General features: G+C 48.2%; 1 protein-coding gene across 1 annotated transcript in view; it reads left to right on the forward strand.

Moving 5' to 3' along the window:
- The first annotated feature begins 13,000 nt into the window (after positions 1–13,000).
- ACSF2 (acyl-CoA synthetase family member 2) overlaps positions 13,001–16,851 on the forward strand; it is a 93,473-nt gene continuing 89,622 nt past the window's right edge. The window contains exon 1 of the mRNA XM_075261794.1: positions 13,001–13,147. Within this exon, the coding sequence (XP_075117895.1) occupies positions 13,053–13,147 (95 nt within the window). The 5' untranslated portion in view covers positions 13,001–13,052. The remainder of the gene's footprint in view (positions 13,148–16,851) is intronic.

Genomic DNA, 16,851 nt, shown 5'->3' on the forward strand with positions numbered 1-16,851 from the left:
CTACTTTGCATCCCGGTACATGACATGGCTTCACTACTGTTCTGGATTTATGGGCACATACAATATTACACTGCTCCTGCAGCTGCTTATCTCAGGTCCCAGGTCTGTTATCTCTCTATGTAACACTCAGCTAACCCTCAGTCCATTGTGTACAAGCATCTGCATATTATCTGATCTGCTCCAGGCAGTGCTGACACACTGGAGGGGAAAACACCTTTACTCCACATTGGCAGTTTGCTGATATTACACATGGCGGGAAAAACAACACTGCAAACAACGAGATCTATGAAGGAGCCAGAAGTCACAGAGTTCTCCTCAAGCAGAGCTGACGGGATCATCGGCGCCGACAACACGCTCATTATATGGTGTCCCAGCGAGCTGCTGAGATGCCGGAACAATCACAGGCACAGCATGAGGAACAAGATCAGCAGCCGGACAGCTTAAGAGCTGCTGAAACGCTGGAGCAGGCAAACCATCGACGGCAGAAATTTGCTGGATATAGGCGAATCATCGACTCCAACAACACGCAGACGTAGTCACGGGCAGAGCCTAGTATATAATATTAGTAGGATAAGACCCTGCAGCAGAGTCTCAGAGAGGATCGGCGCCTCCTACTGGTGGGTCTTTGGTATCAGTGCGGCACAGACCAGGGTGTAGACCAGTCTTTCTCAAAGTGGGCGATAACACCCCCTTGTGGGCGCTGGAGGCCTATAGGGGGGCAGTAAAGGGCACAGAGAAGATTGGGGGGCGTTGAAGCGGTTTAGGGGGGCGATGGCTAATTTAAAGGGGTGGTATCATAACAATGATTCTAGCTATACTGCTTGTTAATGTGGATGGAAGACTTTTCCTAAATACACAGGTTCAGCAAAACTGCTTTGTTTGTCCACTATCTCACTTTATTCACTTCATTCTGGACACTAGCACCTGGCCCCCTGCTCATTGCTGAGGGGGCCACATGACGTAGCTCCCTGCTGTGTGGGGGCTGAGTGTACGAGCCTGCCTGTGTCTGCACCACACATACACATCACATACACGTCACATACACATCACATACACGTCACATACACATCACATACACATCACCTAGCTCCCTGCTGTGTGGGGGCTGAGTGTACGGAGCCAGCCTGTGTCTGCACCACACATACACATCACATACACGTCACATACACGTCACATACACATCACCTAGCTCCCTGCTGTGTGTGGGCTGAGTGTACGGAGCCAGCCTGTGTCTGCACCACACATACACATCACATACACATCACATACACGTCACATACACGTCACATACACATCACATACACATGACCTAGCTCCCTGCTGTGAGATAGAGGGGTGTGTGTGGAATAAGTGCTGCTTTCTTATATAAAGCAGTCTAAATCCTACTGGGTAAAGGAGCTGCTCTCTCTGTTCACTAGGCTAAAGCTTTATTATACAGAGCAGGCTGCTAGTGGGCAGAGGAGCCAGGTCCTTTAGGAAACTCCGTACAAGGTAAATCCAAGTCTACAGGACCTTTTGATGACATCACAGGCCCTTCAGTCATCCCATAGGATCAAGCTATGTGGTGGGCGGAGCTACACACTAATTTGGGGGTGGGGCTAATTGACGCGAGCAAACAGGAAGAAAGAAGATTTTTAGGCAGCTTAGAAGGCAGATCGAGCTTCATGAGGGTAGCCCTCTAAAATTGTTTTTTTTGCTTTTAACACAAACGTTACCGCTCCTTTACACTTAACGCGCGTTTCCTCGTGTAACGCCATCTAGGGGACTAGACAGTAACTATTTCCTGTCCAAAAGCTGTCAAACTGTACCATAGATGGCGGTAAGCTCCAATGCGAAGCGAGATGTAGTAAAGTAAAAAAATTGTGTGTGTGGGGGGGGGGGGCTAGAAAATAATTAATTCTCAAAGCGGGCGGTAGACAAAATAAGTTTGAGAACCTCTGGTGTAGACAAACCGTCCCTGCGGCCTCTGGTGATAAATAGGAAATGGCTGTGGTGAGACTGATCTGCCAGAGTCACCTACACGTTACTGACACGTTACTGACACACACCAGTAGTCACGGCTCTAATCACCTACACGTTACTGACACGTTACTGACACACACCAGTAGTCACGGCTCTCGTCACCTACACGTTACTGACACACACCAGTAGTCACGGCTCTAATCACCTACACGTTACTGACACGTTACTGACACACACCAGTAGTCACGGCTCTAATCACCTACACGTTACTGACACGTTACTGACACACACCAGTAGTCACGGCTCTCGTCACCTACATGTTACTGACACACACCAGTAGTCACGGCTCTAATCACCTACACGTTACTGACACGTTACTGACACACACCAGTAGTCACGGCTCTCGTCACCTACACGTTACTGACACACACCAGTAGTCACGGCTCTAATCACCTACACGTTACTGACACGTTACTGACACACACCAGTAGTCACGGCTCTAATCACCTACACGTTACTGACACACACCAGTAGTCACGGCTCTCGTCACCTACATGTTACTGACACACACCAGTAGTCACGGCTCTCGTCACCTACACATTACTGACACACACCAGTAGTCACGGCTCTCGTCACCTACACGTTACTGACACACACCAGTAGTCACGGCTCTAATCACCTACACGTTACTGACACACACCAGTAGTCACGGCTCTCGTCACCTACACGTTACTGACACACACCAGTAGTCACGGCTCTAATCACCTACACGTTACTGACACGTTACTGACACACACCAGTAGTCACGGCTCTAATCACCTACACGTTACTGACACGTTACTGACACACACCAGTAGTCACGGCTCTCGTCACCTACATGTTACTGACACACACCAGTAGTCACGGCTCTAATCACCTACACGTTACTGACACGTTACTGACACACACCAGTAGTCACGGCTCTCGTCACCTACACGTTACTGACACACACCAGTAGTCACGGCTCTAATCACCTACACGTTACTGACACGTTACTGACACACACCAGTAGTCACGGCTCTAATCACCTACACGTTACTGACACGTTACTGACACACACCAGTAGTCACGGCTCTCGTCACCTACATGTTACTGACACGTTACTGACACACACCAGTAGTCATGGCTCTAGTCACCTACACGTTACTGACACACACCAGTAGTCACGGCTCTCGTCACCTACATGTTACTGACATGTTACTGACACACACCAGTAGTCACGGCTCTCGTCACCTACATGTTACTGACATGTTACTGACACACACCAGTAGTCACGGCTCTCGTCACCTACACGTTACTGACACACACCAGTAGTCACGGCTCTCGTCACCTACATGTTACTGACATGTTACTGACACACACCAGTAGTCACGACTCTCGTCACCTACACGTTACTGACACACACCAGTAGTCACGGCTCTCGTCACCTACATGTTACTGACACACACCAGTAGTCACGGCTCTCGTCACCTACACATTACTGACACACACCAGTAGTCACGGCTCTCGTCACCTACACGTTACTGACACACACCAGTAGTCACGGCTCTAATCACCTACACGTTACTGACACACACCAGTAGTCACGGCTCTCGTCACCTACACGTTACTGACACACACCAGTAGTCACGGCTCTAATCACCTACACGTTACTGACACGTTACTGACACACACCAGTAGTCACGGCTCTAATCACCTACACGTTACTGACACGTTACTGACACACACCAGTAGTCACGGCTCTCGTCACCTACATGTTACTGACACACACCAGTAGTCACGGCTCTAATCACCTACACGTTACTGACACGTTACTGACACACACCAGTAGTCACGGCTCTCGTCACCTACACGTTACTGACACACACCAGTAGTCACGGCTCTAATCACCTACACGTTACTGACACGTTACTGACACACACCAGTAGTCACGGCTCTAATCACCTACACGTTACTGACACACACCAGTAGTCACGGCTCTCGTCACCTACATGTTACTGACACACACCAGTAGTCACGGCTCTCGTCACCTACACATTACTGACACACACCAGTAGTCACGGCTCTCGTCACCTACACGTTACTGACACACACCAGTAGTCACGGCTCTAATCACCTACACGTTACTGACACACACCAGTAGTCACGGCTCTCGTCACCTACACGTTACTGACACACACCAGTAGTCACGGCTCTAATCACCTACACGTTACTGACACGTTACTGACACACACCAGTAGTCACGGCTCTAATCACCTACACGTTACTGACACGTTACTGACACACACCAGTAGTCACGGCTCTCGTCACCTACATGTTACTGACACACACCAGTAGTCACGGCTCTAATCACCTACACGTTACTGACACGTTACTGACACACACCAGTAGTCACGGCTCTCGTCACCTACACGTTACTGACACACACCAGTAGTCACGGCTCTAATCACCTACACGTTACTGACACATTACTGACACACACCAGTAGTCACGGCTCTAATCACCTACACGTTACTGACACACACCAGTAGTCACGGCTCTCGTCACCTACACGTTACTGACACACACCAGTAGTCACGGCTCTAATCACCTACACGTTACTGACACATTACTGACACACACCAGTAGTCACGGCTCTCGTCACCTACACGTTACTGACACACACCAGTAGTCACGGCTCTAGTCACCTACACGTTACTGACACACACCAGTAGTCACGGCTCTCGTCACCTACACGTTACTGACACGTTACTGACACACACCAGTAGTCACGGCTCTCGTCACCTACATGTTACTGACACACACCAGTAATCACGGCTCTCGTCACCTACACGTTACTGACACGTTACTGACACACACCAGTAGTCATGGCTCTAGTCACCTACACGTTACTGACACGTTACTGACACACACCAGTAGTCACGGCTCTCGTCACCTACATGTTACTGACATGTTACTGACACACACCAGTAATCACGGCTCTCGTCACCTACACGTTACTGACACGTTACTGACACACACCAGTAGTCATGGCTCTAGTCACCTACACGTTACTGACACGTTACTGACACACACCAGTAGTCACGGCTCTCGTCACCTACACATTACTGACACACACCAGTAGTCACGGCTCTAATCACCTACACGTTACTGACACACACCAGTAGTCACGGCTCTCGTCACCTACACGTTACTGACACACACCAGTAGTCACGGCTCTAATCACCTACACGTTACTGACACGTTACTGACACACACCAGTAGTCACGGCTCTAATCACCTACACGTTACTGACACACACCAGTAGTCACGGCTCTCGTCACCTACACGTTACTGACACACACCAGTAGTCACGGCTCTAATCACCTACACGTTACTGACACGTTACTGACACACACCAGTAGTCACGGCTCTAATCACCTACACGTTACTGACACGTTACTGACACACACCAGTAGTCACGGCTCTCGTCACCTACATGTTACTGACACGTTACTGACACACACCAGTAGTCATGGCTCTAGTCACCTACACGTTACTGACACACACCAGTAGTCACGGCTCTCGTCACCTACACGTTACTGACACACACCAGTAGTCACGGCTCTCGTCACCTACATGTTACTGACATGTTACTGACACACACCAGTAGTCACGGCTCTCGTCACCTACATGTTACTGACATGTTACTGACACACACCAGTAGTCACGGCTCTCGTCACCTACACGTTACTGACACACACCAGTAGTCACGGCTCTCGTCACCTACACGTTACTGACACACACCAGTAGTCACGGCTCTAATCACCTACACGTTACTGACACGTTACTGACACAAACCAGTAGTCACGGCTCTAATCACCTACACGTTACTGACACACACCAGTAGTCACGGCTCTCGTCACCTACACGTTACTGACACACACCAGTAGTCACGGCTCTAATCACCTACACGTTACTGACACGTTACTGACACACACCAGTAGTCACGGCTCTAATCACCTACACGTTACTGACACGTTACTGACACACACCAGTAGTCACGGCTCTCGTCACCTACATGTTACTGACACGTTACTGACACACACCAGTAGTCATGGCTCTAGTCACCTACACGTTACTGACACACACCAGTAGTCACGGCTCTCGTCACCTACATGTTACTGACATGTTACTGACACACACCAGTAGTCACGGCTCTCGTCACCTACATGTTACTGACATGTTACTGACACACACCAGTAGTCACGGCTCTCGTCACCTACACGTTACTGACACACACCAGTAGTCACGGCTCTCGTCACCTACATGTTACTGACATGTTACTGACACACACCAGTAGTCACGACTCTCGTCACCTACACGTTACTGACACACACCAGTAGTCACGGCTCTCGTCACCTACACGTTACTGACACACACCAGTAGTCACGGCTCTCGTCACCTACACGTTACTGACACGTTACTGACACACACCAGTAGTCACGGCTCTCGTCACCTACACTTTACTGACACACACCAGTAGTCATGGCTCTAGTCACCTACACGTTACTGACACGTTACTGACACACACCAGTAGTCACGGCTCTCGTCACCTACACGTTACTGACACACACCAGTAGTCACGGCTCTAGTCACCTACACGTTACTGACACACACCAGTAGTCACGACTCTCGTCACCTACACGTTACTGACACGTTACTGACACACACCAGTAGTCACGGCTCTCGTCACCTACACGTTACTGACACACACCAGTAGTCACGGCTCTCGTCACCTACACGTTACTGACACGTTACTGACACACACCAGTAGTCACGGCTCTCGTCACCTACATGTTACTGACATGTTACTGACACACACCAGTAATCACGGCTCTCGTCACCTACACGTTACTGACACGTTACTGACACACACCAGTAGTCATGGCTCTAGTCACCTACACGTTACTGACACGTTACTGACACACACCAGTAGTCACGGCTCTCGTCACCTACACGTTACTGACATGTTACTGACACACACCAGTAGTCACGGCTCTCGTCACCTACACGTTACTGACACGTTACTGACACACACCAGTAGTCACGACTCTCGTCACCTACACGTTACTGACACGTTACTGACACACACCAGTAGTCACGGCTCTCGTCACCTACACGTTACTGACACACACCAGTAGTCACGGCTCTCGTCACCTACACGTTACTGACACGTTACTGACACACACCAGTAGTCACGGCTCTCGTCACCTACATGTTACTGACACGTTACTGACACACACCAGTAGTCATGGCTCTAGTCACCTACACGTTACTGACACGTTACTGACACACACCAGTAGTCACGGCTCTAATCACCTACACGTTACTGACACGTTACTGACACACACCAGTAGTCACGGCTCTAATCACCTACACGTTACTGACACACACCAGTAGTCACGGCTCTCGTCACCTACACGTTACTGACACACACCAGTAGTCACGGCTCTAATCACCTACACGTTACTGACACGTTACTGACACACACCAGTAGTCACGGCTCTAATCACCTACACGTTACTGACACGTTACTGACACACACCAGTAGTCACGGCTCTCGTCACCTACATGTTACTGACACGTTACTGACACACACCAGTAGTCATGGCTCTAGTCACCTACACGTTACTGACACACACCAGTAGTCACGGCTCTCGTCACCTACATGTTACTGACATGTTACTGACACACACCAGTAGTCACGGCTCTCGTCACCTACATGTTACTGACATGTTACTGACACACACCAGTAGTCACGGCTCTCGTCACCTACACGTTACTGACACACACCAGTAGTCACGGCTCTCGTCACCTACATGTTACTGACATGTTACTGACACACACCAGTAGTCACGGCTCTCGTCACCTACACGTTACTGACACACACCAGTAGTCACGGCTCTCGTCACCTACATGTTACTGACACGTTACTGACACACACCAGTAGTCACGGCTCTCGTCACCTACACGTTACTGACACACACCAGTAGTCACGGCTCTCGTCACCTACACGTTACTGACACGTTACTGACACACACCAGTAGTCACGGCTCTCGTCACCTACACTTTACTGACACACACCAGTAGTCATGGCTCTAGTCACCTACACGTTACTGACACGTTACTGACACACACCAGTAGTCACGACTCTCGTCACCTACACGTTACTGACACGTTACTGACACACACCAGTAGTCACGGCTCTCGTCACCTACACGTTACTGACACGTTACTGACACACACCAGTAGTCACGGCTCTCGTCACCTACACGTTACTGACACGTTACTGACACACACCAGTAGTCACGGCTCTCGTCACCTACACGTTACTGATACACACCAGTAGTCACGGCTCTAATCACCTACACGTTACTGACACGTTACTGACACACACCAGTAGTCACGGCTCTCGTCACCTACATGTTACTGACACGTTACTGACACACACCAGTAGTCATGGCTCTAGTCACCTACACGTTACTGACACACACCAGTAGTCACGGCTCTCGTCACCTACATGTTACTGACATGTTACTGACACACACCAGTAGTCACGGCTCTCGTCACCTACATGTTACTGACATGTTACTGACACACACCAGTAGTCACGGCTCTCGTCACCTACACGTTACTGACACACACCAGTAGTCACGGCTCTCGTCACCTACATGTTACTGACATGTTACTGACACACACCAGTAGTCACGACTCTCGTCACCTACACGTTACTGACACACACCAGTAGTCACGGCTCTCGTCACCTACACGTTACTGACACACACCAGTAGTCACGGCTCTCGTCACCTACACGTTACTGACACGTTACTGACACACACCAGTAGTCACGGCTCTCGTCACCTACACTTTACTGACACACACCAGTAGTCATGGCTCTAGTCACCTACACGTTACTGACACGTTACTGACACACACCAGTAGTCACGGCTCTCGTCACCTACACGTTACTGACACACACCAGTAGTCACGGCTCTAGTCACCTACACGTTACTGACACACACCAGTAGTCACGGCTCTCGTCACCTACACGTTACTGACACGTTACTGACACACACCAGTAGTCACGGCTCTCGTCACCTACACTTTACTGACACACACCAGTAGTCATGGCTCTAGTCACCTACACGTTACTGACACGTTACTGACACACACCAGTAGTCACGGCTCTCGTCACCTACACGTTACTGACACACACCAGTAGTCACGGCTCTCGTCACCTACACGTTACTGACACACACCAGTAGTCACGACTCTCGTCACCTACACGTTACTGACACGTTACTGACACACACCAGTAGTCACGGCTCTCGTCACCTACACGTTACTGACACACACCAGTAGTCACGGCTCTCGTCACCTACACGTTACTGACACGTTACTGACACACACCAGTAGTCACGGCTCTCGTCACCTACATGTTACTGACACGTTACTGACACACACCAGTAGTCACGGCTCTCGTCACCTACACGTTACTGACACGTTACTGACACACACCAGTAGTCATGGCTCTAGTCACCTACACGTTACTGACACGTTACTGACACACACCAGTAGTCACGGCTCTCATCACCTACACGTTACTGACATGTTACTGACACACACCAGTAGTCACGGCTCTCGTCACCTACACGTTACTGACACACACCAGTAGTCACGGCTCTCGTCACCTACATGTTACTGACACGTTACTGACACACACCAGTAGTCATGGCTCTAGTCACCTACACGTTACTGACATGTTACTGACACGAGCGCAGTTACGGCCGGACACACTTAGTCAGTGACTTTGACTTGCACTTTACTGAGACAGCGGAAGAGAGAAGCAGAGCACCCGTATACTCCAGGGTATATACTATATCCTCCTCTGGATGTAATCATGCATGTAGCCTCCGACTGATGTACACGCTTAGATACACACAACTAATGACATATACGCTTAGATACACACACGTAGTCACCTATACGCTTAGATACACACACGTAGTCACCTATACGCTTAGATACAGACACGTAGTCACCTATACGCTTAGATACACACACGTAGTCACCTATACGCTTAGATACACACACGTAGTCACCTATACGCTTAGATACACACACGCAGTCACCTATACGCTTAGATACACACACGCAGTCACCTATACGCTTAGATACACACACGCAGTCACCTATACGCTTAGATACACACACGTAGTCACCTATACGCTTAGATACACACACGTAGTCACCTATACGCTTAGATACACACACGTAGTCACCTATACGCTTAGATACACACCTGTAGTCACCTATACGCTTAGATACAGACACGTAGTCACCTATACGCTTAGATACAGACACGTAGTCACCTATACGCTTAGATACAGACACGTAGTCACCTATACGCTTAGATACACACACGTAGTCACCTATACGCTTAGATACACACACGCAGTCACCTATACGCTTAGATACACACACGTAGTCACCTATACGCTTAGATACACACACGTAGTCACCTATACGCTTAGATACACACACGTAGTCACCTATACGCTTAGATACACACACGTAGTCACCTATACGCTTAGATACACACACGTAGTCACCTATACGCTTAGATACACACACGCAGTCACCTATACGCTTAGATACACACACGCAGTCACCTATACGCTTAGATACACACCTGTAGTCACCTATACGCTTAGATACAGACACATAGTCACCTATACGCTTAGATAAACACACGCAGTCACCTATACGCTTAGATACACACACGCAGTCACCTATACGCTTAGATACACACACGTAGTCACCTATACGCTTAGATACACACACGCAGTCACCTATACGCTTAGATACACACACGTAGTCACCTATACGCTTAGATACACACACGTAGTCACCTATACGCTTAGATACACACACGTAGTCACCTATACGCTTAGATACACACACGTAGTCACCTATACGCTTAGATACACACCTGTAGTCACCTATACGCTTAGATACACACACGTAGTCACCTATACGCTTAGATACACACCTGTAGTCACCTATACGCTTAGATACACACACGTAGTCACCTATACGCTTAGATACACACCTGTAGTCACCTATACGCTTAGATACACACGCGCAGTCACCTATACGCTTAGATACACACACGTAGTCACCTATACGCTTAGATACACACCTGTAGTCACCTATACGCTTAGATACACACACGTAGTCACCTATACGCTTAGATACACACACGTAGTCACCTATACGCTTAGATACAGACACGTAGTCACCTATACGCTTAGATACAGACACGTAGTCACCTATACGCTTAGATACACACACGTAGTCACCTATACGCTTAGATACACACACGTAGTCACCTATACACTTAGATACACACACGTAGTCATCTATACGCTTAGATACAGACACGTAGTCACCTATACGCTTAGATACACACACGTAGTCACCTATACGCTTAGATACACACACGCAGTCACCTATACACTTAGATACACACACGTAGTCATCTATACGCTTAGATACAGACACGTAGTCACCTATACGCTTAGATACACACACGCAGTCACCTATACACTTAGATACACACACGTAGTCATCTATACGCTTAGATACAGACACGTAGTCACCTATACGCTTAGATACACACACGTAGTCACCTATACGCTTAGATACACACACGCAGTCACCTATACGCTTAGATACACACACGTAGTCATCTATACGCTTAGATACAGACACGTAGTCACCTATACGCTTAGATACACACACGTAGTCACCTATACGCTTAGATACACACACTGACTGACTGATACATGTCTTGGGGCTGCTTTAGGCCGAGGCCCCCGTTGCAGAAACGCAGGGTTTTTGTTGCAGATTTTGCTGCAGGTTTCTTCGAGCCAAGGTCAGAACTGGATTGAGCAGAAGGAGAAGAAGCTTCTGGACATTCCCCGATCCTCGTGCGGTTATTCTTCACTTTGGCTCACAAATCTGCAACAGATAAAGCGCTGTTCCCGCCACGTGTGGCCTCGGCCTGTAGCTTTGTCACCAGGTGAAGCCTCTTCCGCCAGCACTAGTCAGGCCGGGCTCACCGCAATGTACAAGGGCAGCCCAATACGCGGCACTCTCACCAGACCGCGCCAATCCCATGTCCTGAAACGCGTCGTCTTTAGCTTCTTGTCCACCACATGTCCAGGCCGTCGGCCATGAACTCTGCAAGGACTATAGTGTCGCAGAGTCAGCCATTGCAGGATCGGGAGTCAGTCAGACATCCCATTATCCGCCGCGAGCTTGCAGGGTATCGGCGTTTCGTTGCGACTTTCCTCCTATGGTTAGGCCTGAATGTTCCTCATGGGCGGAGACTCCTGAGCTGCAGAATCCGCGGTGCGATGGATCAGGGCGCTGAACGTTTCCTCCTCTCTTCTTCCCATTGAGAGCAATGGCCGGCGGATTATGGACGGACTCCTCCATGTGAACTGGGCCATTGGGCGCCAATGTAATGGACGTCGTGACCTGGGGGCGCTGTGGCGGTGGCGATGTGACTCCATTCACTTACAGTACGTGACTTAGGTCAGAGCCGCCATAGAAGTCACGGAGTATTGCGCTGTAGTCGCCGACATGACGCGATCACCTGACTACAATGGCAGACACATCGCGTACCGCACGGTGTGAACAGACACATTGGCCTCAGACTTGTAGGTCTCCATATTGCACTCTGCACACCAGTCTGAACAGCCGCCTAAGCCCTCTCCGCCTGAGCCCGGGTCACAACTTGTCCGCCGGTCCCTAACTGAGCTCAGAAAGTCATGGAGACCGCCCGGGGGCGGAGACATGCAAATAAACCGGCCGGGAGAACTAACCGGGGAAAAGGCAGGGGCACGCCCACCGGGGCGCGGCTAGAGTGGCGGGCGTGGCTTAATTTAAAGGCTCCCGGGCGGTGTTGTCAGGTCGGGTGTCTGTAGTCGGAGCTCGGAGAGATGGCGGCCCCGGGGCTGCTGCTGCAGGTTATGGCTCGGAAGGTGCTGAATATTGGGGTGAAGAGAGTGTGGTCCCGGGGTATACACCAGGGGAGGTGAGTGCACCCTGCTGGCCTGGAGGAGGAACTCTGTGATCTCTGCTGTACATGGCTGTGGTGTTATCTATCTGTATACAGTGCACCAGGGGGTATATACCAGTGTTATCTATCTGTGCACCAGGGGGTATATACCAGTGTTATCTATCTGTGCACCAGGGGGTATATACAGTAGTGACAGCTGTAGTGTTATCTATCTGTACACCAGGGGGTATATACAGTAGTGACAGCTGTAGTGTTATCTATCTGTGCACCAGGGGGTATATACAGTAGTGACAGCTGTAGTGTTATCTATCTGTACACCAGGGGGTATATACAGTAGTGATAGCTGTAGTGTTATCTATATACAGTGCACCAGGGGGTATATACAGTAGTGATAGCTTTAGTGTTATCTATCTGTGCACCAGGGGGTATATACCATAGTGATAGCTGTAGTGTTATCTATATACAGTGCACCAGGGGGTATATACAGTAGTGATAGCTGTAGTGTTATCTATCTGTACACCAGGGGGTATATACAGTAGTGACAGCTGTAGTGTTATCTATCTGTGCACCAGGGGGTATATACAGTAGTGATAGCTGTAGTGTTATCTATCTGTACACCAGGGGGTATATACAGTAGTGATAGCTGTAGTGTTATCTATCTGTGCACCAGGGGGTATATACAGTAGTGACAGCTGTAGTGTTATCTATCTGTGCACCAGGGGGTATATACAGTAGTGACAGCTGTAGTGTTATCTATCTCTGCACCAGGGGGTATATACAGTAGTGACAGCTGTAGTGTTATCTATCTGTGCACCAGGGGGTATATACAGTAGTGACAGCTGTAGTGTTATCTATCTGTACACCAGGGGGTATATACAGTAGTGATAGCTGTAGTGTTATCTATCTGTACACCAGGGGGTATATACAGTAGTGATAGCTGTAGTGTTATCTATCTCTGCACCAGGGGGTATATACAGTAGTGATAGCTGTAGTGTTATCTATCTGTACACCAGGGGGTATATACAGTAGTGATAGCTGTAGTGTTATCTATCTGTGCACCAGGGGGTATATACAGTAGTGATAGCTGTAGTGTTATCTATCTCTGCACCAGGGGGTATATACAGTAGTGATAGCTGTAGTGTTATCTATCTGTACACCAGGGGGTATATACAGTAGTGATAGCTGTAGTGTTATCTATCTGTACACCAGGGGGTATATACAGTAGTGATAGCTGTAGTGTTATCTATCTGTACACCAGGGGGTATATACAGTAGTGATAGCTGTAGTGTTATCTATCTGTGCACCAGGGGGTATATACAGTAGTGATAGCTGTAGTGTTATCTATCTGTGCACCAGGGGGTATATACAGTAGTGACAGCTGTAGTGTTATCTATCTGTGCACCAGGGGGTATATACCATAGTGATAGCTGTAGTGTTATCTATCTGTACACCAGGGGGTATATACCGTAGTGATAGCTGTAGTGTTATCTATCTGTACACCAGGGGGTATATACAGTAGTGATAGCTGTAGTGTTATCTATCTGTACACCAGGGGGTATATACAGTAGTGATAGCTGTAGTGTTATCTATCTGTGCACCAGGGGGTATATACAGTAGTGATAGCTGTAGTGTTATCTATCTGTGCACCAGGGGGTATATACAGTAGTGATAGCTGTAGTGTTATCTATCTCTGCACCAGGGGGTATATACAGTAGTGATAGCTGTAGTGTTATCTATCTGTACACCAGGGGGTATATACAGTAGTGATAGCTGTAGTGTTATCTATCTGTACACCAGGGGGTATATACAGTAGTGATAGCTGTAGTGTTATCTATCTGTACACCAGGGGGTATATACAGTAGTGATAGCTGTAGTGTTATCTATCTGTGCACCAGGGGGTATATACCATAGTGATAGCTGTAGTGTTATCTATCTGTACACCAGGGGGTACATACAGTAGTGACAGCTGTAGTGTTATCTATCTGTACACCAGGGGGTATATACCGTAGTGATAGCTGTAGTGTTATCTATCTGTACACCAGGGGGTATATACAGTAGTGATAGCTGTAGTGTTATCTATCTGTACACCAGGGGGTATATACAGTAGTGATAGCTTTAGTGTTATCTATCTGTGCACCAGGGGGTATATACCATAGTGATAGCTGTAGTGTTATCTATATACAGTGCACCAGGGGGTATATACAGTAGTGATAGCTGTAGTGTTATCTATCTGTGCACCAGGGGGTATATACAGTAGTGATAGCTGTAGTGTTATCTATCTGTGCACCAGGGGGTATATACAGTAGTGACAGCTGTAGTGTTATCTATCTGTGCACCAGGGGGTATATACAGTAGTGACAGCTGTAGTGTTATCTATCTGTACACCAGGGGGTATATACAGTAGTGACAGCTGTAGTGTTATCTATCTGTGCACCAGGGGGTATATACAGTAGTGATAGCTGTAGTGTTATCTATCTGTACACCAGGGGGTATATACCGTAGTGATAGCTGTAGTGTTATCTATCTGTACACCAGGGGGTATATACAGTAGTGACAGCTGTAGTGTTATCTATCTGTACACCAGGGGGTATATACAGTAGTGACAGCTGTAGTGTTATCTATCTGTGCACCAGGGGGTATATACAGTAGTGATAGCTGTAGTGTTATCTATCTGTATACAGTGCACCAGGGGGTATATACCATAGTGATAGCTGTAGTGTTATCTATCTGTGCACCAGGGGGTATATACCATAGTGATAGCTGTAGTGTTATCTATCTGTGCACCAGGGGGTATATACAGTAGTGATAGCTGTAGTGTTATCTATCTGTGCACCAGGGGGTATATACAGTAGTGATAGCTGTAGTGTTATCTATCTCTGCACCAGGGGGTATATACAGTAGTGATAGCTGTAGTGTTATCTATCTGTACACCAGGGGGTATATACAGTAGTGATAGCTGTAGTGTTATCTATCTGTACACCAGGGGGTATATACAGTAGTGACAGCTGTAGTGTTATCTATCTGTGCACCAGGGGGTATATACCATAGTGATAGCTGTAGTGTTATCTATCTGTGCACCAGGGGGTATATACCATAGTGATAGCTGTAGTGTTATCTATCTGTGCACCAGGGGGTATATACAGTAGTGACAGCTGTAGTGTTATCTATCTGTGCACCAGGGGGTATATACAGTAGTGATAGCTGTAGTGTTATCTATCTGTGCACCAGGGGGTATATACAGTAGTGACAGCTGTAGTGTTATCTATCTGTACACCAGGGGGTATATACAGTAGTGACAGCTGTAGTGTTATCTATCTGTACACCAGGGGGTATATACAGTAGTGATAGCTGTAGTGTTATCTATCTGTACACCAGGGGGTATATACAGTAGTGATAGCTGTAGTGTTATCTATCTGTACACCAGGGGGTATATACAGTAGTGATAGCTGTAGTGTTATCTATCTGTGCACCAGGGGGTATATACAGTAGTGATAGCTGTAGTGTTATCTATCTCTGCACCAGGGGGTATATACAGTAGTGATAGCTGTAGTGTTATCTATCTGTACACCAGGGGGTATATACCGTAGTGATAGCTGTAGTGTTATCTATCTGTGCACCAGGGGGTATATACAGTAGTGACGGCTGTAGTGTTATCTATCTGTGCACCAGGGGGTATATACAGTAGTGACAGCTGTAGTGTTATCTATCTCTGCACCAGG

Source organism: Leptodactylus fuscus, unplaced genomic scaffold, assembly GCF_031893055.1.
Source record: "Leptodactylus fuscus isolate aLepFus1 unplaced genomic scaffold, aLepFus1.hap2 HAP2_SCAFFOLD_40, whole genome shotgun sequence".
Classification (NCBI taxonomy): domain Eukaryota; kingdom Metazoa; phylum Chordata; class Amphibia; order Anura; family Leptodactylidae; genus Leptodactylus; species Leptodactylus fuscus.